Genomic DNA, 23,544 nt, shown 5'->3' with positions numbered 1-23,544 from the left:
TGTAAACTTACCTTCAAGCCGACTCTGCTTGGCCCGAACCGGATCCTCCGGTGCGGCATCCGCGTCCACCGGATTGCTGTTGCTTTCCGCAACAACTGAAACAGAAAAATAATTTTCCCGGTTAATAACCTGCGGTAGAGAGAGAATATCTTTGATTGGGACGAATCGAAAATATGGATATATTTTACAGAGTGTCAAAGTTGTTGTGACGTCGTTTTCGGAAAATAATTAAAGATCATGGTAGCGTTAAAAAGAGGAATTTCATCCTATGCGAATTTTGTCTCGTTCTTATTAAATGTTAGTCCTGTATAAAACGTCGTATTTAAAAGTATTGTTTTGCGTTCACGAGATTTTGTCATGAATTCTGCTTTGCGGAAATCTCAGATTGGATCGCGGGCCAATACTTTTCAATGCGACGGGGAATAGAACGTGAAAATCTTGTATGCCTCTGAATCCGAAAACAATTAGGAGAAGAAGTGAATACTTTTCAATACGAAAGTTCGCATTTGAAACTTATCGATTGCGATTGAATACAAGGCATATTTGAAATGAATTGAATCCTTTTTAATATGAAGCATTCACGTGAAGCATTCACCACTGCCATCTCGCATTTAGCACGGTGAAATTTAATAAGAACTAATACTTTTTAGTCCCTTTCTTCGGATCAGAAAGCAGAATTCAAATGTCAATATTTAAAATGTCAATACTTTTCATATAATATGTTTCAGTTCGACATTTTATACAGGGAGATTATCCGCTGCGGACAATAATTCTTCTACTTTTCATTTAATATTCAATGATGATAAATAACATTTAATTGCATTCGTTTGGCTTTTTTTATTTCGAAAATAAAAAAATATATACCAGGGTGAGATTTCACCCATGACAACATCAACGTGATTTTCTTTGATGTTTTTTTTAAAAGTTTAAATATTTCGTCGACTCGCGAGATATTTATAATCGGAGTCTCGTCGCGTTAATTAACACGTGCTCCTCCGAGTGGATCGAATGCTCACCGACGGCCACTGTCAGTGTCACGAGCGAATGTCCGGAGCGGACGGGATGCTGAATTGAGAAGCAGGACGAAGGGAACGGGACGCAGGCAACGATACATTATGTGTCTCCAGACATGTCAAATCGTTTATTATAGAAGAGACTTTGATACGGCAACATGTATTCGAAGATTTAACATTTAATACGTACTTTTATTTTTTCTGCTTCTCCCCCTTCCCCCCCCCCTCCCGCTCTTTTTAGACCTCCGGGCATAGTCTGGTATAGAGATGGCAAGAGATGGTGGTTGCAGCACGGACATAAAACGCCTGAAAATGGATGTAGCACGGACTTCCACCACATGCAGATTTTACCACCGAGACCTGAAAGTGGATGTAGCATCGTAGTTCCCCTCTCAAAATGGATGCAGATGGCGTCCTTTCCCAGTGCGGAAAGTCGGTGTCGCAGAAAATGTCGTGTTGGCCGCTGTTAGGTTTCTTTCTGCTTCCACAGGCCCAGAGCTTTGTGAGTGGCGTTGGAGCATCTATTGTATGCACAGAGCCATCTATTGAAGATTGAAGAACAGGCCCAGAGCCATCTATTGAAGGAAGGAAGAAGGACACCTATTTTCCCCCGCCGGAGCCAGTATAGAAGAAGAAGAAGTACTTATGAATAACTAAATAACATTTTTTATATTTCTTCTCTTTCTCCCTTCATTTTTATGAATTATTATATTAAAAACTATTGTGAACACTTCTTTTGTTTCCAATGCCACCATAGTAATAAAAATGAGTTCCATTATAGAAAACTTTCTTTCCCTCTATTTTACTTTACGCATAGTTTGATATCCATCCATTATTATATTTTAAAAGAATATATAATATATATATATTAACATTGTACTGTATTACCTTTTTCTCTACATAGATTCATCTGCTAGAGGATATATGTGTGCGTGTATGTTATGTATGTATGTACACACTATAAGCACACACATACGTATACATATATTTGTATGAACTTAAAATTATAATGGGAGGAAATGTTTCTATGTAACTGGTAATCCTATGTTTCTATTGTCATAAGAAATTAGATAGAATTATTGTTCATACCTGTAACATCCAATTCGACGTTAAGACGAATCTGCTCTTGGATGATAAACGACGTTTTGATGCTGTTTGTCGTTCGCCAAATAACAGAAAAAACTTTGTCGGGATCAGCATACATCGAGGCACTTATATGATGTCGTTAATTTTATTTATGATGGCATTTATTTCCACCAGATCACGATAACTTTCATAGTGAGCCTATCGTTGATATCATTGTTGAACCACGTAGATGATAACAATGGTTCATGGAAATGAATTCGCAAGAAACACGCTCTAAATCTGACATTCGAGTTAGATATAACAGATCACAATCCTCGAAAGCAAAGTACTCATATCTCGCTCGTGTTATATATTTTTTAAAATATATTCCGCTTGGTTGAACGAAGAAATGAGAAACAGCTTTTGTAGGAAAATAAAGTGCACATCATGTATTCAACATTCACTTTATGTTAAATCCGTGTAGTAGCACTTCATAACAGAGACATCTCGTAACACATATCTTCTTGCGATCGGCTTGGTTTTCGCAATCGTCGACAGTCGCGTCTTATATTTATATACATTTCGTCATATTTATTTATTCTCTACATAATTTTCATATTATTTTATATATTACTTTTACATCTTATTTTCTTCAACCTATAATTTTTTAAGATATTAAATCAATTCCAATATTCACTGATCGTTAATATAATTGCCACGACTATTGACCATAGTTAGTTAATTGTTCCGCGTGTCTGTAGATCCGGATATCCGGAATAAAACATTACACACAAGCAATTCATAACAGCCATGCACCGTCTGTCAATGATTTTTCTAACGAATGATCTTGCCTTTTGTTTTTCCAAGGTACTATGTACATTAATCACAGTATAATTTGAGTACCCAGATAATTCCCACAATGATTGGATATTTATTGTTACACTAATACTATCTACAGACATGCAAAACCCAAGCCGCTCACACTGGAAAATATATGTTATATATCTTAACAGTATATATAGCTTAATTAAATCATTAATATCCTATAACAGAGACATTTAAGCACGATATAGAAAAAGATGATATAATGAAAACGTATACATTTATACCGAGCACGTTGATAGACCGAGAACCGTAGGTACATTCCGGATATGACCGTCGTGAAACAACACATCCTAACCAGTCGTTCCTATCATTTAAATATATTCATGAGTTGTATAAATATCTACGGTTTAAATATCTCTGTTACAAAATATCAACACAATGCGATCCGTTGACGGCACTTAGCCATCGGATTTATCGACACGACTATACCATAGTGCCGACAGCGCAAACTTGACGTAATCCGTCGTTATGGTCAATATTGCAACAATTTGTTAAAATATAAACATTCGCGTAAGACTAAATCTATCATATGTAACTGATATACTCTAATAATATTATAATATTATATATTTATAACATTATAATATTATATAATCCGATCTTTATAATAACATTTCTTTCTCGACGCTTACATGCATCGAGAAAAGCGTGGCTTAGTACGTATTGTAGGTTCGACTTATTCGTTACAATTGAACGTGATGACTTAGTGCGGGCCGCGGATCGCAATGTGTTAATAAACCGAAAGCGAGAAGCGGATTCGCAATGAACTCTGCCGCTCCTCGTGGCGTTCAGTCCAATACTGTCAATACTCGGATACCCAGTTACCTGAGTCTTTCGTATATATTTCCCGGATACTTGAGTACCATGATTAGTGTAGATTAGAAAAACAAAAGGCAAAATTAGTTGACGCGAAATCAGCTGCTAATCAATAATAGATGTAGTAAATGAGCATTATTCGCAATTTTTGGTTCCGGGTGTGGAAATTACGCGGCTTACTACATTGACAGCATTAGTCCAGTCTTTACACGATTATCGGCGCTGTACAATACAATGTATAAGTACAAGTACAATACTCGTAGAACAGTTGGTCGATTTCTGACGCTCGGTCAGAGACATTTTCCAGGGTTCTGGGAGCACCAATGTGGCCACATGGATTCTGTTTTGACGCCTCTGCTAACCAGAACTTCGATGTGCGCGGCTAATCTGGTGTAAACATTCTCGTCTGTGGAGTAACTCATCATTGGCAGGTCGCTCCTGAAAAACACACAAAGATGATAATCTTAGGGAAAATATTTCGCTAAATTATTTTATTATTATGTATACTTCTATCCGCACTATACTTGCTTTCGTTAGATTTTTAAAAAGACATTCTTCAATGAGAATATAAGAGATTTCCGGCATGCCTGAATTACAAATCATATTTTCATCAACATTTTCGTTGAGAAAAATTTTTCTCTTCAAATTCATCGAAGAAATATGCGTATATATCGTAATGCTTAATTATCCTTATTTATTATATGCCATACCACAGTCGTTCGGCGAGCGCTGATGCTCTAGGCCATAGTCGAGGTCCCAAAGATGCCTGTCCCGTTTGCTCGTTCCAGATAGCTGCTTCGCCGCCGAGAACCAAGGACACTTGTTCTTGGGGATAGTCCCTCCACGGACGGTGATTATAAACAGTCTGCCAAGTGCGGTATTCTCCGCACGCGGCTTCGCCGCTCTCCCGCCACCTGCCGAAGCCACAATCCAGATACCACGCGTCCACATGCGACAATATCACGCGGAAGCCGTCCTCCAGCAGATCTGACGTTTCAGGCCAATTGCTGGCACCCCACGACTGGATCACATGAATCTTCGGATCAAAGTACGCGGTGATGTACGGCCGTTTCGCCAACGGTGAACTCCACATAATCACCGCCTTCGGCACTCGGTCGTGATTTGCTTTAATGACACGTTGCAACATCTTCCTTTCGAACTCGGCCCACAATTCGTGATAGTCTGTCATGTTCTGCGCCTGCATGGCCAAAGTGATATTACCGTATTGCGCCCAGCAGTCAAGGTTCACTTCATCGCCACCGAGATGCACCACGTCACGCACTTCAGTCAAGTCCAACAATTCCCGATAGAGCCCTTCGAGTATTCGGTACGAGTGCTCGTTTATGGGATTCAATTGGCCGCAATTTGGCTCACCGCAGTACGATGCCCACGGTTGCTGGTCAACACATAACGCCAGGTCGCCAAAACCATGCTCCATACCTGAATTTTCACATCGTATATAACATACGTTAAATTCACCCGGTCGGTAAGGATTAATATGAGAAAATTGGAGATTTCACGCGAGACAATAGTCTCAAGTCTTATCTATCGACTCGATTGTTTCACAGCGATAAGAGCCGTTCTCCATTTCGCTAAGGATTAGAAGATTTAGAAAAATGAAATTTAGAATTTTCTACTGAACAACTTACCCCATTGCCACCCGGCACCGGCATGAGCCGGGGAATCAATTTCAACGATGATCCGTACGCCGCGTATCCTCGCGTAATCCGCGAGGTCCTTTACATCGTCGGGCGTGTAGATTCTGTCGTCGCTGTAGGCACCCCATCTCGCCATTTCGGGATATTGCGCCGAGTCGAACGGAAAGCTCTGCGAGTCGGTGAGGTGCCAATGTAAGGTGTTGAGCTTCGTGGCCGCCATGCCGTCGATCACCCTCTTCAGCTCTTCAACAGGGAAGAACTGCCTGCCAGTGTCGACGAGGAGACCACGATAAGGAAACGCGGGCTTGTCCTCGATGGAAGCTCGCGTGAGAACACGAAGAGCACCTTGCTTGGCAGCGGCCTCATCCCACCAGATCAGTTGACTGAGGGTCTCGAGACCATGGCGCAAGCCAAAGTAACTCTTTCCCCAGATCTTGGCCATCAGGATCTTCCCCTTCGGCATGAGCTCCAGCTTGTACGACTCATCGGTATCCAGAGTCAAAGTAGCACCTCTCGCGTCCTCGGTGCTCAGGTATATAATGAAGGAGTCGACGCCGGATCGACTTTTAGCGTTCAGCACCTTTACCAGACTCCTGATGTTCCCTGTGATGAAATAAACATTTCAGAACGAACATAAATATCAACATGTGAATGTATAGGCACTTAAAAACATTTAAATAAAAGTCTTCTAACCCCGAATTATACATGTAAAAGATCTTTAATCGCGTCTTTTCTATCATGATCTCTTCTCAATTACAAATTGCTATTGCATAAATGTGTCTTCAACGCAATTGTAATATATAATAAATAAATAACACGTTTGTCTTTTCTGCTTGTTTTCGATACTCACCGATGAAGACATCCTGCGCGTGCTCCAACAGACCCTTTGTTTCCTGGTCGTTCGTGTCGAAGACGAACTCGATCTGCTGAAGATGCAGGATGACACTTTCGTCACCCAAGACGACGCTCTTGGTCGGCCTGGGCCACAGCAGACGAGCGTTCCCTCCGCAATGCGCAGTGCAGGTAGCCAAAGATGTTCTCGAGGACCTCACCGCTCGCTTCTCACATCGATTCGCTACACACGCCCAGGACCATGGACTTTGGAATGTCCTGCAATCCGAGAACGATCATTGATAAGTTAATCAAATGCTATCCAACAAAAACTCTCGCACACGTTACACCACCTGAGCGCGCGAAATTCACGCGATGTCATCAAAAGCTACTGCCATCTCGGCAATTTTACTGAGACAATCGACTCTGATGAAGCTCCAGATAATACGCTGATGAAAAAAAAGAAAATATTTCGCATGAAGTAACAGATATAATATTTACCGGCGTGACGCGATCGGCTGGAGCGATGCGAGCGGAGGAGCGTGCGCGTACATGGCGATCAGCAGGACTCCGGTCATCAGGACGAGAAAGAGGAGGATCCTCCTCATTCGTCCGCTCGGCATGCTACCCATCATCCTGACGAGTCTACGAACAAACGAGGAGAAGTCGTTGATACGCGGTGAAAATCGCGGTGATCGGTGACGAACGACCGAGTGATTTTCATCGATACACGCGCGTCGTTCTCGCACAACAAAAACTAATCATGACGACGATAAAAGGACAATTTACGCATTGGACTCCGTTTCTGTGTTTTATTTTATCATCTTCGCCTTGTGTATTCCTTGTGTAAAATCAGTTGCAGAGACACATGGGAACGGCAGGAAGGAGTGTGTGGTGGTCGGTGGCACGGATGTGGTTTGATATTTATCACCGTGCAGTAACGTGAGATGAGATAGGAATATACTTGTCGAAGGACCACCTGTCAGATTACAGACGGAAATAAACATCGGACGCCTAGGCGAGAGATCTAAGCTTAGCCCGTTCGACTCTCAAAATGTTCCGCAGTCTAGACTGCGGTGACCGGAATTAGTTGCACTCTCTTGAGACGACTCTTGAATATCACGATCACCGTCCTCCCTTCTTGTTGTCCTGGCGCATCTTGCCACGGTGACGAGAACCGCTCGACGCACGCCGCTGAGGACGCACTCTTTATCTCTATCTTATACCGAAGTCCTAAATCTTTTCCGTGTGTGGATCCTCCCGTGTAATTAAACGTCGCTGAAGTAATCCCTGAGTCGAACGTGAGTTTATACGGTTTTTAGAAAATTGTCCAGGATCCATCCGTATGGATAAATCCAGTCCAATTATCCGCTTCCAATAAATTCGCTCACACTTGCCTCGCCACACAAGTACAAAATGAAAAAACGAAATATTGAACGATGAGCGTGACGTTTGAAAATCACTTTGAAAAATCAACCGCTCCAGGCACCGCTTCGTCTCGGATCTGCTCATCTTCTCCGTGTATGGTGAGCCTAGAAGAGTCGCTTCTCGCAGGTGCGATACGAACTCCGAAGCACTTCTTTAGACACGGCATCCGTGTTCTGATTATCGCGCTGTGCATCGCCGTGACGGTATTTGGCATTTGGCACCTCGGGTCTTCTCGGCTCCGGGAATAGGCGCATTGGGTCTCGATTTCGCGGTCCGACCCGAAAATCACACATATCCATCCCGCATGCTAAATTATTCCGAGGGTAATCGCGCGAGAGCAACCACGTCGTTGAGTAGCGTGCCGGTTTGTAAGGAAAAACGGGACATCGATGGCCGGCGGCATTTTCGTGCGCGCCGCTATTCTTCATTTCTACGTGCATACATGACACGTGCTTTACATTTAGGCGGATTCTAATGACACTCGTACACGAAGCGAGCTAAAGCACCGACCGAGCGAAATAGCACAGCGCACGACCCGAAAGAATCGATCACACCTCGACCGCACTGGACTACCACACGACACACAAATGGAATGCTGAATCGAGATATTGTTTTATTATGGAAGAACAATTTGCGAAGTAGCGCGTCTACGACGCCCGCGATATCATTCGAGAAATCTCCAAATCTATGTCGTATAAAATTATTCCATATAGTCCATCGTAAATAATTTGTATTTATATTACAGCGATATCCAACGTGGTAAGCACGATAAATATCGAACCATCGAGACGTCAAGTAAAATAAATCCCGAGCGAAAAAAAGAGCACCGATCGAAATTTAAACGAAAGTATGGAAAACCCACGGTTGTCAGAATCGCGATGATTACGAGACCACTTTAAGCGCATATTTCAAGAAGAGCCGTGAAAACAAATATCACATTATTTCCGTGACGTAGCAATTAATCCAATTCGCAAGTGGAAACTCGACGCGGAGGAAAATATGTTCTACATCTCCAATCCGCTTTTTTTTTTTACACAATTTGAATCCACTATACATCCTCCTCTTGATGTCGCCGCCAGAAAAGATGCGATTCCTGAACTGACGATAGGCACCTGTTGATAGCTTCGAATAAACCGAAAAAACCGAAAATTGTTAGCGAACGGAGATGGCGACAGCAGTCCAGATTAATTTGCATATTTCAGCTAATCGCGGAGGAAGATACGGCGTATCGCACCGTTTCGCCGCTATTGTTATCACGAGAACGGTGTCGTCGATACTAATTGCAAGATACCGACAAAGATCGCCGATACAGCACGGAATAAAGGATCGAATCACTATTAGCGGGGCTTTCTATCGCGGATGAATAATAAAAAGTCAAATACAATACGACCATATGTGCGAACAGCGTTTCACTATGCGGCCAACTGAGCGGTCACCTTTATCAGTTTAATGAAGAGTTCGTGTCAACGATAGACTCGATAACAAGTCGCTCCAGTGGTGCGATTCTTTAACTCGTTATTGGAGTTAACGTTGCGCAGCATTTGTATACCGCAGAGAAGCTGCGATAACGAAACGAAATGTCGTTAACTCCAATAACTCCAATAACGAGTTAAAGAATCGCACCACAAAGGAGGCGCGTGATATCCTCGGCTCGCAGCTGTAACGAGCTGTAACATATTTTGAAAGGGAATCTAACACCCCAGTAATTCCGCAAGGAGAAGGACTCATGAACGATCATTCGCCAATATCGCGGTCCTTTTCGGTCGCCCCATCACCGATCGATTCCATTCTTTCCCCGTGTACTTTCCGCAGACAACCTTCAACCTTCGGCTTTTATCTCCAATCTTTCATCATATTCGCCATGATTACGGCCAAGACGGCATCGTTGAGCTGCCTCAATATTTATCGGAGCTTCAGGAGGGGAATTTCCGTAGCATAATCCCGCGATGATCGACTTGCAGGTTGAGCCGATCGACGGGGTGAGTCGCGAGCGAGTAGATGAAATAAGACCAGGCGCGGCGCGTTCGATATGAAATGGAAAAAACGCGATGTGGTTTCGCGTGGTCGAGCCTTGGCACGACCCACCTACATGTCGACAAAGAAGGCACCCACGCCACGTATAAAGCCACGGTATAGGCCACACACATACACGGCGTACATACACACACTTATGTCACATGCTTTCGACGTGTCCTTTAGTCGATACGCGCGCAATCATGCAGCACGCTCGATGTCGGCTTTCCATCGAGCTCGTCGGGCTCGTCGTCGTGGTCGCGAAGTTTAACTCGATGGTTTCCGGAATTTCTAGAGCTTCGTTTCGTCTGGCCGGGAGACCGGTTTCGTCCGTTCGGTGAAACCTCGAGCGTGCAGTGAAGAAACGCCTCCGATAACGCACCGCTACGAGAAAGCACGGCGATATAAAAGTAAGAAAAGTACTCGCCTGCATCGCGGTTCTCCGGAGGTTCTCGCGAGTTTCAGGAAGAAACTAAAACGATCAATTCTCGATGCACGGGACAGCTCGCAGTTAGACACGTGCGAACAGCCGTTTCGCGTTTCACAGCGAAAAGAGGAGGACTTTCCGAAAGGCGCGCCGTTCTCGACCAAGTTTAATTACCATAAAATCGTGCGAATTTACGGAACTCCTTAAGACGAGAAGACAATTCCGGGAGCTCGAACTTCTCGTGCTAAAGTGCGATAGTTGTAAAGAGGACGACGACGATGATGACAATTTCGCTCAGCCTCCTCCTCCTCCTCCTCCTCCTCCTCCTGGACAAAATCTCTTTTCTAAAAGTCTTAAAAAATGTATACATATGTATACATATAAATTAAATATCGGACTGCGTGAAAGGAGCAATTTTGTAATTGATCTTTCTCTATCATGGAAGAACTGAACTTGCCAACCGAGTGTAATCTCTTCGGGTCTTTTCTGCGTCGTTGGATCGTTTTCTAACTTGATGTTAATTAAATCACTAATTAAGAAGCTTTCACGTGCACGTCACGAGCACTTTCGGCACTCGTGCAATGTTATCTTCTCGTTTATGTCTCATTTATCTTCATTATCGTTACTCACAATATCTCTTGCCGTGTTACCCGTGAGCAATTGAGCAATTGAGAAAGGCCGAATAAGAAAAGAAGTGAAACTCAAATTTATGGATTGAACGAAATCGAATAAAGTTCGAGGCTTCATCTTCATCAGAGTTCATCTAGTTGAAATAATGATATAATTAAATATAATTACACACCTGAGACGGGGAGCGCCGAACGGTATCCTACGTCCGGCAAGAGGGTCGATTAAGTTTAATTAACCCTCCCCGTCCTCCCGCTTGCTTTTAGATAATTATCTTGACTATAGCGCGAATGAAGTAAACTCAGCCGACGCGCTTAAAACGCCGACGTTAGTAGTACGCAATACTTGGTGTGTTCTAGATATTTTAGCCAACATCGATCCCAGCAGGTGTACAGCGTGCCGTAAAAGTATGCGATAGGCCGCAGGCAGCGGCCGTCCCGTCGCGTCGCGTCGCGACGCCGGCGTCGCGAGCACGCGAGATGAACGCGAAGCAGTCGAACAATCGACGACGACAGCGCGGATATATCGCGCGCGAGAATATCGCGAAGAAAACGGACTCGGCGATTTCGAGGACTGAAGACACGAGACGACACGACGACACGACGACGCGACGCGACGTGTTCGCAGTCGCGGAATCGAGGAAGACCTTCCGCCACCTCGTGAACGTTCGCGCGATGTCGCCGCGGCGTGGGAGCTCCGCTGAGTAATTCCGGCCTTCGGAAAAGTTACAAATGTACAGACTTACCGGGGGCTTACATACCGTTACGCGACTTTAGTCCGGTTAATGCTAAACGTCGCTGGGTCATGACCAAGGAGAGAAGCCGCCCGTGAGGTATGATACGGTCTCGATTTAGAACGGGACTCTGCCTCGTCACGGTTGCTGCTGTCATCGGCGCGTTGACGTCCCGGAAGAGAAAAATACCGGTGACATGCGTACGTAAGGCGAGACCCGTCGCGAATTCGTCGCGAATTATGCGAGTCGTCGGCGACCGAGCAATGCTTGAGATGTTCGCTGTGACGCGAGTGTTGTGCCTGGCGAATTTTTGCGGCTTCGAGTCACGCTGACGCTGAATCGGAGTCAACACCTCGCTCGTGTTGCGTGCAGTCGAGAAGAATTCCAGCGGGAATCCCAGCTGACGTGTGGTAAGACTTTCATAAACGCAACGACAAAGACTATCTCGAGTATCGTGTCGCAGATCTGTGTCAGATTACATAAAAAAAAAAAGAAAAACAAAAACTGCCCCCCGACGTCGTTTGAAACAGCCGCGTCATTAAACAGCACGGAAGAGACTCCGACTCCCGACTTACGACGGGAGAAAACGAGGAAAATCGCCCTCCGCCGAGAGCGCTTCGCCGAAAGATTGAGATTCTTCGGACAGGTGAGGAACAACGAGCGAACGGGAATTGTATTCGCAAACTTCTGCCTCTGGAGCGAAGTTCCGTCCGTCCCGAAATATTTGTGGATCTCCGGTTAGTTACTTCGACACCGGCGCGAAGTCGAGCGACGTCAAGTGCACGTTGCCGCGAGTGCGAATGCAGCAAGAATGCAGGCGCGAGTAATGCGATCGCGGCCCAAGTCCGAAGAAGTGGATCAGACGCGCGGATGCGTTACGAATGCGCCACGATTAACACGAATTCGCGGCTCAGTGCGTCTCAGTGTTGGTACTCGGCAATTTCCTTTCGATAACTCTCAGTACTTTACACTCGTTTCTGCCGCGCGAGACCGACAGCGATGCGGCGCCGCGCGAGAATCTCATACGTGATCTTTACGTAATCGCGCGATCCCCGAGCGATATTCACCGCCGCTTCCGCAATTTAATACTCACGCACTATGACGTAGCTGCATCTGCAAGTAGATTTGTGTCGACTCGAGAAAGAAGGCGGGAAGAGAGAAGGGGAAAAGTAATTAGATACACTGAGAAAAAATTGTATTAAAATTAAACAAATATTCGTTCGAATACTGTGACTGTGAATATACTTACTTAAATTAAACAATTGTTTTCTAAAATTCAAGAAAAAAGTTTACATTCAAAGAGAGAACTGTACTTCTGTGCTTCATTTTAGAAATTAGTCGCTTAATTTGAATAAATGTATTCACAGTCGTATTCGAGACGAACAAATATTTGTTTAATTTTAATACAATTTTTTCTCAGTGTAGTGATTAATTCCGGGGGATTGCTCGTGCGTTTCTTCGGAACCCTACGATCGATCGCGTCGAGACATTTCAGCGGCCCCGAATAATTTCTGAACACGACGTCGCCACGAAAATATCCACCTTATCGGTGGATGCATATACGACAATGACTAGCGCATAAAGTAACTATGTCGTGAGAATATAACGCTCCTACGTCGTCCAGCTCGAGTCGATGTGAGCCAAGGTCGTCCATTAGGAAGCGAGTCAGATTGAAGCGTTACAATGTACATGCAAATTTGAGACGGTAAGTAAAGAAAAATCGGTGAAATTGCATTAGCTAGATACGCCTCTTGCAATTACATACAAACGAAATATCCCCGAGTTATCCGCCGCTGAATTATTCAACCGTCTCCTCGTCATGGATGAGAATAGCGGTCGAGCTGGTGAATTATGTTCGTGGGCGATAGAAAACTACCGAGATTCGACTCGTAAGCCTCGGGCTTCGGGGACGCGCGCGCATTTTATCCTTCATTTTCAACAGGCTGAAAAATCGCGCGGGGAACGACGACGAGAGCAAAACATCTTTTCACAGCAAATCCGCGGATTAAAGACAGTAATGCAGGGGAAACGCGATGTAGCGTGAGAGTACTCTGTGTACGCGGAGAGATACATAACATATTTTTACGTTGGCGCGCTTATAATAACGGCACGTCGAAATGAAAAATTCGCTGGCACGGTTGTAGGAGACCTACATAGAGTTAATAGCGGCCGGGGTATATCGCGTGGCGCCGTTACCTCCTGTGATAATAAAGCGGGGTGTGCATGGGTGGTACACGGGCGGTCGGTCGATTAGATTTTCAAACGTACGACTGGTGATTTTCAGATCTGAATGGGACAGAAGATTGGCCGTCGTAATAGTTGATTAGGTCGCGACATGGACGACAATGCTCGGCTATTATCGCGGCCATCGAGTACACCCTTTTTACACGATTTCAATCAATCAGAGGTTCCCCCTCAGGCCGATCAGAATCATCGCTTCTCGGAAGGACCGAGATCGGATCTCCCGATGCCCTCGTTAATAATTATTAATTATTAATTATGAATAATTATAGCAAGCGAAGCACGATATCATTTTCACGCTATTTCGCGAGTTCCAGCGCGAGCGACGAAGGAGAACCTCCGAAGAAGGTCGGCTGATAAACCAGCGCGGCGTAATTAGATCGCTAAAATATAAGACGTTGTCGTGCAACAGTGAACACCGTTATATCGTGTACTCGTTGCACATTGTGTGTGTGTGTGTGTGTTGCGCTGCTATAATATAAATCGTCCGCATGCGCTTTGTTCGTTCGTACAAGTTTGCGTGGTGTACTTACCCGCAATTCAGCCGGTCTCGCGAACTTCCTCACCTAACATCCTTCATTTGCGCGAATCTGCAACAGGCGACACACATTCGCAATTGTAGATAGTCCCGAATGACGAAGTTTCCAGCGGCACAATCTCGTTTCTCGGATATGACACGCGCGTTTTCACGCGGCGTTATCGATCTAAGGGAGCTGAGACCCAGACTCTTAGATACCCGAGAACAGGCGAGAACAGCTGAAAACTCGGCACGAGCCAGCGAGATAAAACTTCGCGAGTCACATCGTCTTATCCACGTGCCGCGACCGACACGAAGGGGCAAGTTTAACGGTTTAGCGTTATCGATCACGGTCTGTCGACGATGAAGCGACGCGCGATGTCATCATCGTGCAGCGGTACGTGGCTCGCGCTCATTATCGACTGATCGGCTGAAACGAATTACCGTCGAAATGAATTGGCCGCTTCCCCGCCGAACCGATCATCCGCAATCAACAGCAACGGCAGCTAATAGCGATGTCGATCCATCGAAATTGTCCGCTGCGAGCGAGCGAACGAGCACATGCCGCAGCCCGCCGTTTAACGAGCATTAATGAATTTTGCCGCAATTAGCGCATCGCAACTCCTTACCTGTACCGACTCCTTCTTCCTCTTCCCTTTCCTCCCTCCGAGTTATGACCGCTTCGTTCGTAACTTCCCAGTTAGATCGAATTAGATAAGCTTCTTCCCGTTTTCTTGCCAACACCACACAGCGCGTATTTATCGCTAGTTTGTACTCGGGCTTATATATATATATATATATATATATATACAGGGTGTTAAATTTCATTTCAGGTAAAAATCTCGAAAATTATGAAAGATATTAAAAAAAAGCTAATACAAGTGTTCCATGATTTCGAAGGAAAAAGAGAATGGCATTATCAGTTTTTTATTTGGAGGATATTTTCTAGGTCAGTTGAAGGTCAACTTAATTTTTTTTAATAGAAAGCCCAATTTTTTATTATATCTTCTTTTTCTACCAATTAATTTGAATAACTTTTGTCTGAAACATTTCTTTATTTGCCTAATATTTTTTGAAATATTTAAAGGAAAACTTGGTTCAAAGCTTTCAACATTTAACTTACGATATCTCGCTAACTATTCGTCGAAAGAAAAAATAGTATTAGACTTTTTTACTTTATTTACTATCAAGAATATATTACTATATAATAGTGCCCTAACTTTTGTTAACTTATCGACCTTTGGAAATTTCAAAATTATTAAATTAACAAAAATTAGAGTACTATTATAGTAATTCTTGATAATAAATAAAGTAAAAAAGTCTAATACTATTTTTTCTTTCGACGAATAGTTAGCGAGATATCGTAAGTTATATGTTGAAAAGTTTTGTTGAAAAGTATGAAGTTTTCCTTAAATATTTCAAAAAATATTAGGCAAATAAAAAAATGTCTCAAACAAAAGTTGTTCAAATTAATTGGTAGAAAAAGATATAATAAAAAATTGGGTTTTCTATTTAAAAAAATTAAGTTGACTTTCAACTGAGCTTAAAAATGCCCTCCAAATAAAAAACTGATAATGCCATTCTCTTTCCCCTTCGAAATCATGGAACACTTGTTTTAGCTTTTTTTAATGTCCTTCATAGCTCTCGAGATTTTTTACCTGTTACGTTTGAAATTTAGCACTCTGTGTGTGTATATATATATATATATATATATATACGGGGTGCACGATTTATCTGAAGACATTGAAATATTTCGAGAACTATGTATTGGATAAAAAAAAGTGGTTAATGAAAGTTGTTAGTCTCGAAGGGGGACATCCAATGATACCAAACTCGACCTCCCACCCCACCCCTTGGGGGTGGGGTTGGGGGCAACTTTGAAATCTTAAATGGAAACCCCATTTTTTATTGCAGATACGGATTCTGCGCCACAAAATACGTAAATTTTGTCCGAAACCTTTTTTCGATTCGTGATAGATGGCGCTGTAATCGCAAAAAATTATATTTTCCGCAATTCTCCAGAAATGATCATTGGATTGAGAAATAAAAAATACCTGTTCAATATTTGTAAAGAACATAGAGATGTTCAATATTTTTAAAGAACATACATAAAGAACATTTTTAAAGAACATTTTAAAGAACGCCGGATTTCTTTCTGTGGGGTTACCTAAAAGATAAGGTTTATCAACAAGTGCCAACAACTCGTGAAAACATGGTAGAACGCATAAAAAACGCTTGCACTAAAACTCCCGCAGATATGCTTCTATCCTGTGTACAGTCATTTGAAAAAAGGATCAATAAGTGTATTGAAGTTGAAGGTAAAAATTTCGAACACTTACTCTAATTAACTGAACAGTGAGAGGCAAGGGGACTCACATTAAAAAAGCACCCCGATCTGTGAGAGGCAAGGGGACTCACATTAAAAAAGCACCCGAAGGGAACATAAAACCACTACGTCCTCGTCGTTGTTCCTGTGTAACGCTAAAAGTAGTTTCTCGGGAAAATTCAACGCTATCTATCACGAATGAAAAAAATTGTTTCAATAAAAATTTCACGTACAATCTAATTCTGCAATGAAAAATGTGGGTCCCCATTTGAGATTTGAACGTTATCACCCACCCTACCCCGAGAGGATGGGGGGGGAATAACTTTTATTACGTTCTTTAAAAATATTGAATAGGTATTTTTTATTTCTCAATCCAATGATTATTTCTGGAGAATTGCGGAAAATATAATTTTTTGCGATTACAGCGCCATCTATCACGAATCGGAAAAAAAGTTTCGGACAAAATTTACGTATTTTGTGGCGTAGAATCTGTATCTGCAATAAAAAATGGGGGTTTCCATTTAAGATTTCAAAGTTGCCCCCAACCCCCACCCCCAGGGGGTGGGATGGGAGATCGAGTTTGGTATCATTGGATGTCCCCCTTCGAGACTAACAACTTTCATTAACCACTTTTTTTTATCCAATGCATAGTTCTCGAGATATTTCAATGTCTTCAGATAAATCGTGCACCCTGTATATATATATATATAGGTACTGTAACAGCAGCAGCAGCACTGCTCGTGGCTGTCGCCTCGGCTTTCGCGTGCATGATTTCTGGTCTTGTAATATTAATACGCGCGCTCGCGTTCTCTCTCGTTATCGCGATTACGCGACATTCCCAGCACTCCTCTTGTGCTCGCTCGCGCTCGAATAAGTGAACTCCGTTTGGCGATTAGGGGAACGCTTGATAAGGAGACTCGAAAACATCAAACGGAATGATAACGAAGCTAAATGGGCGCAGGTGTGATCGGATCGAATCTCACGATCGTTCGCACGTTGCAGCCCGCTCGCGGCTATCTCTCCCGTTTTTTCTTGTCGATACGTACGAGAAATCTCTTCTCCCCGCGCCATCCTCTTGCGGTATCGATTTCCTCTCTTACATTCCGCGTACGGTTGAGAATTCTAGCAACCCTAATAATATAATCGTTGAGGCAAGCGCGGATAAGCGATAAATTTATCCGCGAGACCTCGTTTCACTTCGCACTCGCGACCACGTTCGGTTGTGACTTCATTAATGTGTCGGGGGTGGAAATGTGAACACCGCCAGAAACGAAACAGCAGGCTGAACACGAGGGAAAAAAGAAAGAGAGGGGAGGGGGAGAGTGGAGAATGAAAAAGGGAGGAGAAAAAGAAAGAGGGACGCACATCGCGGAATAGCGCAAAGTGGAGAGACGGCGCGCAAGTTTTCCTGGCATCCCTCCTCCTTTGTGCCACCACACCCGCCTATCTCTCAAATATGTAAAAATACGTAAAGTTCGCGGACGCTGCACCACACGTTGTCTCGGGATAAAAAGCCGGCCAACGCGTTTACCGACCTCATGGCGGCGTTTCACAGCGGCAAAGCCGGCGAGTCTCAAGCAAACGCGTTACACTCTCGGTAAATCGATGCCGGTTTGCACGAAGCTACCAGAGATGTGCGAATCAAGAATTTTTATGTCGAATCGAATCTTATTTTTAAATTCGAATCGAATCGAATCTATGAGATTTAATTCGAATTCGAATCGAATCGAATGAAATCGAATCGAATCATTAAAAAATTTAACATGACTATTAAACATGCAAATAATGATGGAAGATTTTTATATGAAAGGGAATATTGATATTGTAATATTATCTTAAAGTAAAATATATATTTAAATATTTAAAGTAATTTATAATTAAGTATAATTAATAATAATTAATAAGAATTATTAATTACGAGTTAAGTTAATTACAAGTTAAGGGTTAAAATACACAGGCCCAGATGGCCCGTTTTGTAGCTGATGCGCGCAAACGCTAATGTATTTGATTCGTATTCGAATCTTCGAAGATTCGAGATTTTCGAATTATTCGGATTCGAATCATAGGGATTCGGATTCGAATCGAATCGAATTTCATTATTCGATTCGATTCGAATTCGAATAGTTCGCACATCTCTAAAAGCTACCTTTCAGCTTCGCTTCACTTATGTACTCCTATGCACCTATGCACGTTTCAAAGGGAAAGAAGAAAGAAATGGCTCTCCTATGTAAAATGACGACGGATGTTCCAGGTCCGAGGCTCGCTCGACTCGACCGCGAGGATTCGTCGGATGGTCCATCCGATTGCCAGGAACGCGAAATCGACCGCGCTCAGCGGGATCAGCGACGAGAAACGAGCCGCGAGCCTTCTCGATCAGATCTCGGTGCCTCCTGAAGCGGTGATAAATTCCCGTCTCTCCTTGAGACGATTACCGGTATCGGAGAGCGCAAAGTTTTGACACAGTTTGATCGCTTCGATCTTTAAACGTCTTCCTATTAAAGAACCATCGCATTAAGATGCGGCGTCATCGTCGGTCTCGGTGATCCACGAGATATTCGTCCGCTGCGTCCAGCCGAACAATAGAAAGAGAAATACGGTCCCACCAGCGAATAAGGCAGTCTCCAAGCAGAAGAACCGGGGGGAGGGAGGGGGGGGATAAAACCATTAATTACACATCGACGAGCCGCGATCGCGTGCTTCGTCGGTTCGCTGCTCGCGCGGATATCGCGGCCGACCTCCGCGGTGATCGAGACGTTAAAGATTCGAGATCGAGATCGGCAGGTTCGCGAAACGGCACGGCGATGTCGAAGAGAATATTGAAAACTACTATGAACGCCGTCGCGTTAAACAACAGTAACCTCCTCAAGATTAGTACCACGACTACTACCACGTCCCCGCCCGAATACAGCTACGACTACACGAATACGCATAGCAATGCCAATATTCTTCTTGCTGGGTGAGTAGCAGCTGCACGAGCGACCGCGTGCACGTTTAATCGCACGGAAGAAGCACGAGAAGAAGCACGAAGAAGACACCCCTCTCTCATCACCGGACGTGAAGCACGCCTCGGTCGCGAACGCGAGCTTCCCGAGGAAGCTGGTACGTCCCACTTCACGGACGTCGGGTCAGGCTCTTCTCGTCGTCTCGTCAAGCCCTAGAAAACCGGCCCAAAGTTTGACGAAAGTTCGATACACCGAAATCGATTGATAGGATTCAATGTTAGGCACGCTTCTACGCTAACTGCAGGAAAGGAAGTACACGCTTGATCTCGAGAATTTGAGAAGCCGCGAAACGTTCACGGTCGGATAAAATAAATGTGACAGATAAGGTAAAATACACAGAGATGAACAGATGAAATTGACTATCAATTCGAAATGTCTCTCCTCTCTCAGTATCACGAGCGATTTGTTACACTACACGGGGATGTAGTTCAGGATAAGACCCTCTTTGGCTAATATCCGAACACGTTGCAAAGTTCGCCAGTAATATTCCAGAACGGAGCTGGAATGGAGTTAAAGGCGGTTCCCAGACAGAACGGAGTGAAAAATTGCGTTGTTAAATCCTCGAGATAATGAATTTTTATCCGCCGAGATTTCTCGAGAATCTCAGATAACGCGATATTTGCGACGGGTAAATATTAATCAGACGTTAATCTTAATCGCACGTTGGGACTCGAGTGACGTGTGCCGTCGCAGGCGAGGAGCGGTTATCTTTTTTTAAATTATTTATCATTGCGAGATAAGTCTCCGAGCGAGTGCCTGAAATTCGCATCCGAATAAAAATCAAGAACGATAATTGTTTCGTCACTATCTAACGCGACGCTATCTCTCGAATTAACATTTCTCGAAACGCAGAAGAATATGGTCGTCGTCGTCGTCGTCGTCGCACAAGCAAGCTTTCACGCTAACATCACAAAGTTACTCCATCGGCTCGACCAGCGCACGTTCACAAAGTGGTCTCTTTCAACCGCTTTTACGTGTGTCTGAACAACTCCGCTCCCTCCGGGGAGAACAGTAGCGCACGCTCGCTTTTTCTCCATCGATCACCTCTGTCATCCTCTCGCACAACAGCCACGTGTTCTTTTGGAGCGCATCGGCCACTCTCCCTCTCTCTCTCTCTCTCTCTATCTCCCTCGCGAGCGTCTAAACAACGTCTATATCGGTTTTGCTTTCATCAAACATCGCCATCAGCGGCGTGATCCTGGTGGTGCTGCTCCTCTGCTACTGCTGTCACAAGAACGTCCGAAAGCATCGACAGCACGAGAACCCGCAGAATCGGAGGGTCGAGTCGGACGACCACAATCTGGAGATCTTCGCGATGGACGCGATGGTAAGCTTTCCGATTGGATCGGGCTGCTCGTGCCTCGGCGACGGACATATATATTATCGCGAAGCTCTGCTTGTCGAGAATGTCCTCGAGAAAATTAACGGGGCGGAAAGCCCTCTCTCTTATCAGGCACCGTTTTCTTCCCACCTCGATCGAGCGGATCTCTCCTTACTTGCGTCACGCTGCGCAAATCTCGTTTTTCCACGCTCAATTCGCCACCGAGAGAGCTCGGCTCGCGATTACCACCGACGTTCGCGATAATCGCGGTATAATTGTGGATCTTCGCCTTTTTCCCCCCGCCTTTAAAGCCCCCTCCCTCGTGTGTCTCTTTTCGTCGGCAGCGCATTTTTCGAATTTTTCGCAGCGAGCGAATTCCACCGAGATACATTCCTCTCTCGAACGTGAGACGACGCGTGTGATGTTACACGTACAAAACTGCGCTCGCGAATCCGGTCTCCTCTAATTCACGCGGCGCCCTGCATAGTCATTTCTTTCCACCCGCCGACCTTTGACTTGTCCCACGCGTACACGCACGCGGTGCCACCCACATCTCTGGTTACACATGCAATTAAATAAAAATTTGCGTATCCCGTAACCACGCTGGCGTGTCACACGTAGCAAAAGCGGGACGCGCGAGAACAACGGGTTCGAATTGCACGACGCAATGCGACAATATACACACATTTCACACCTACGTCTGGATCGTTTTCGAGGACGGGCACGACAGAACTCGATGACGAGAGAGATGACAAGAGCGACAAGGGCAGACAGAAACAAAATATTACAGCGGAAGCAGCCGGAAGACAAAAGTCATGAGTCAAATCAAATAATCAAGAGAGCACAAAGACACCCCGCCGAGCGGTTTCATTCCATACAATCTGTCGGTGTAATTGCGCATTAATAGCGCACAATAGGAAACATAAGCCACAAATATTCGTGTTTGATGCGCGATTCGACGAGCGATGTTATCATCATTTATACGCGGATCTCGTGTGTGTAGACTCGTATTTATTTCACGTTCTTCGTGCAAACATCCGGCGCGAAGGAAAGACTCGAGCAATCGTCTCAGTCTTCGTCGTTAATCTAATAAAGTCTGTCCTTAATAAATTAATCCTGACAATCTCGTTATCATTCGCCCCGAAGTAAAGCTGCTGTACACGTGAGGTTCACCCCAACACGCAAGCCTAACGATCTCGTTTCAGTTCCAGCAGTGCCCCGAGAGATCAGCCAGCCAGACGCCTCATTCGACGTGTTTCGTGACCTCGGAACCGCCGCCGACCTACGAGAGCATCTTCGATCCGCGGGCGGTGCCCTCGCCCATCGACAAGAAAGATGAATCCGATGATCTCGGCAGCATTATCGCACCGCGTACGGGCATCTTCCCCACCGAGTTGGAGGCCAACTGGATCAACAAGCGAGAGGATATCTCGAAAGACGACCAAGGTTTGCCTTCCTATGAGGCCGCCCTAAAATTGGAAGCTGACGGCTACGTCTAGGGATCGCGCCAGGAAAGTGGAGGGAACCTTCGATTCACCTCCTCGCGGCCCCTCCGTGAAAATCGTCGAATCGCGAATGCCTCCTTATAGGAGGAATATTTTTGGAAATAACACACGACCGACCACCGACACGCGTCGCGTCGGTCATATTTTTTAATGAGCGATACCTGTCAATAATGGAGTTGCAATTGTTACTCACGGGTCGATCCTTTCTTTGTTTTATATCGAATTACCAAATTAAAGATACACGCACGCTAGTAAAATAAGTACTACATTGAATACATGTATTAATGTGTAAATATAAGTCATAGAAAGAAGAGAGAAAAGAGTGAATAAAAACAAGAGAGACAAAATAAAAGAAATCTTGTTGTTTTGTTACGACGCGATAACATCGACGGAAGTTATTTCGCACGACACCCGAGATAAATCCCCGATGAAGAGAAGAAAATTCAGGAAGAGAGGAGATAAGTGCTCGAGCTTACTTTTCAGATCGATTCGTGAATCTCGATTAACCCTTTGAAGCACGAATTTTTCTATGCAATAATAAAAGAAACTGATTATATATATAGGAGTTTTCTGGGTCGCTGATTACGAATCCGGAGTCAAAATTTTTAAATTCAAAATGGCGGATTAAATATGGCGACTTCAAATGGCTAACTTTGATATGATATTATAGATATATATTAAACTCAGTATATTTATGTTCTTTCGATCACAGATAACAAATACAGAGTCGAAGTTAAAAAATTCAAAATAGCGGATCCAATATGGCGAACAAATTTTCTCAAAATTTTGCAATCTTTGTGAAAAAAGTATCACATAGAGTTTCTTGGGTCAGTAAATTCGAATCTTCAAAATTTTGAATTCAATTTGCATGTAAAAACGTATTCAACTTTATTAAAAACGAATATTTTGAAGATTATTTGGACCTTGCTTCCGTATACACAGCGAGATTTCTAATATAATTGATGGAAGATCCATTTGTTAGAATTTATTCACTGTAAAATATTATTTTCTCAATATTATTGAAAATGAGAACTTATTGATTTGATTGATTGATCGATTGAAAAATTTTGAAAATCTTTATCCGCCATATTGGATCCACCATCTTGAATTTCGAAAATCTAATAACAAATTCGTTA

General features: G+C 43.9%; 2 protein-coding genes across 7 annotated transcripts in view; one reads left to right on the top strand and one right to left on the bottom strand.

The window, feature by feature from the left end:
• Window positions 1-2,098: 2,098 nt before the first annotated feature.
• The window catches only part of fdl (fused lobes), a 29,680-nt gene continuing 8,234 nt past the window's right edge, over window positions 2,099-23,544 (bottom strand). For 3 of the 4 annotated variants that reach the window (XM_011148201.2, XM_011148202.3, XM_011148200.3), the window contains 6 exons: window positions 14,271-14,327; window positions 6,770-6,913; window positions 6,288-6,547; window positions 5,429-6,040; window positions 4,490-5,219; window positions 2,099-4,217 (listed from right to left, as the gene is read on the bottom strand). In XM_011148201.2, the coding sequence (XP_011146503.1) occupies window positions 4,070-4,217; window positions 4,490-5,219; window positions 5,429-6,040; window positions 6,288-6,547; window positions 6,770-6,903 (1,884 nt within the window). In that variant the 5' untranslated portion in view covers window positions 6,904-6,913; window positions 14,271-14,327 and the 3' untranslated portion in view covers window positions 2,099-4,069. Of the gene's footprint in view, window positions 4,218-4,489; window positions 5,220-5,428; window positions 6,041-6,287; window positions 6,548-6,769; window positions 6,914-10,310; window positions 10,442-14,270; window positions 14,328-23,544 lie in introns of those variants that run through there. The other variant, XM_011148205.3, reaches the window with a different exon arrangement.
• s-cup (spermiogenesis-related protein stanley-cup) lies at window positions 9,336-22,902 on the top strand. Of its 3 annotated transcripts, none has more exons than XM_025304799.1 (4): window positions 9,336-10,119; window positions 18,832-19,536; window positions 20,771-20,909; window positions 22,109-22,902. In XM_025304799.1, exons 2-4 carry the CDS (start codon window positions 19,382-19,384, stop codon window positions 22,400-22,402), a joined length of 588 nt encoding a protein of 195 aa, XP_025160584.1. In that variant the 5' UTR covers window positions 9,336-10,119; window positions 18,832-19,381; the 3' UTR covers window positions 22,403-22,902. The 3 variants fall into 3 exon arrangements, with proteins under 3 accessions (XP_025160584.1, XP_025160583.1, XP_019698855.1); XM_025304798.1 differs by lacking the exon at window positions 9,336-10,119 and adding an exon at window positions 12,082-12,142; XM_019843296.2 differs by lacking the exon at window positions 9,336-10,119 and having other exon boundaries at window positions 18,695-19,536.

This window comes from Harpegnathos saltator, unplaced genomic scaffold (genome assembly GCF_003227715.2).
Source record: "Harpegnathos saltator strain DR-91 unplaced genomic scaffold, Hsal_v8.6 scaffold650, whole genome shotgun sequence".
Classification (NCBI taxonomy): Eukaryota; Metazoa; Arthropoda; class Insecta; order Hymenoptera; family Formicidae; genus Harpegnathos; species Harpegnathos saltator.
This window is presented reverse-complemented; position numbering and strand designations above follow the sequence as displayed.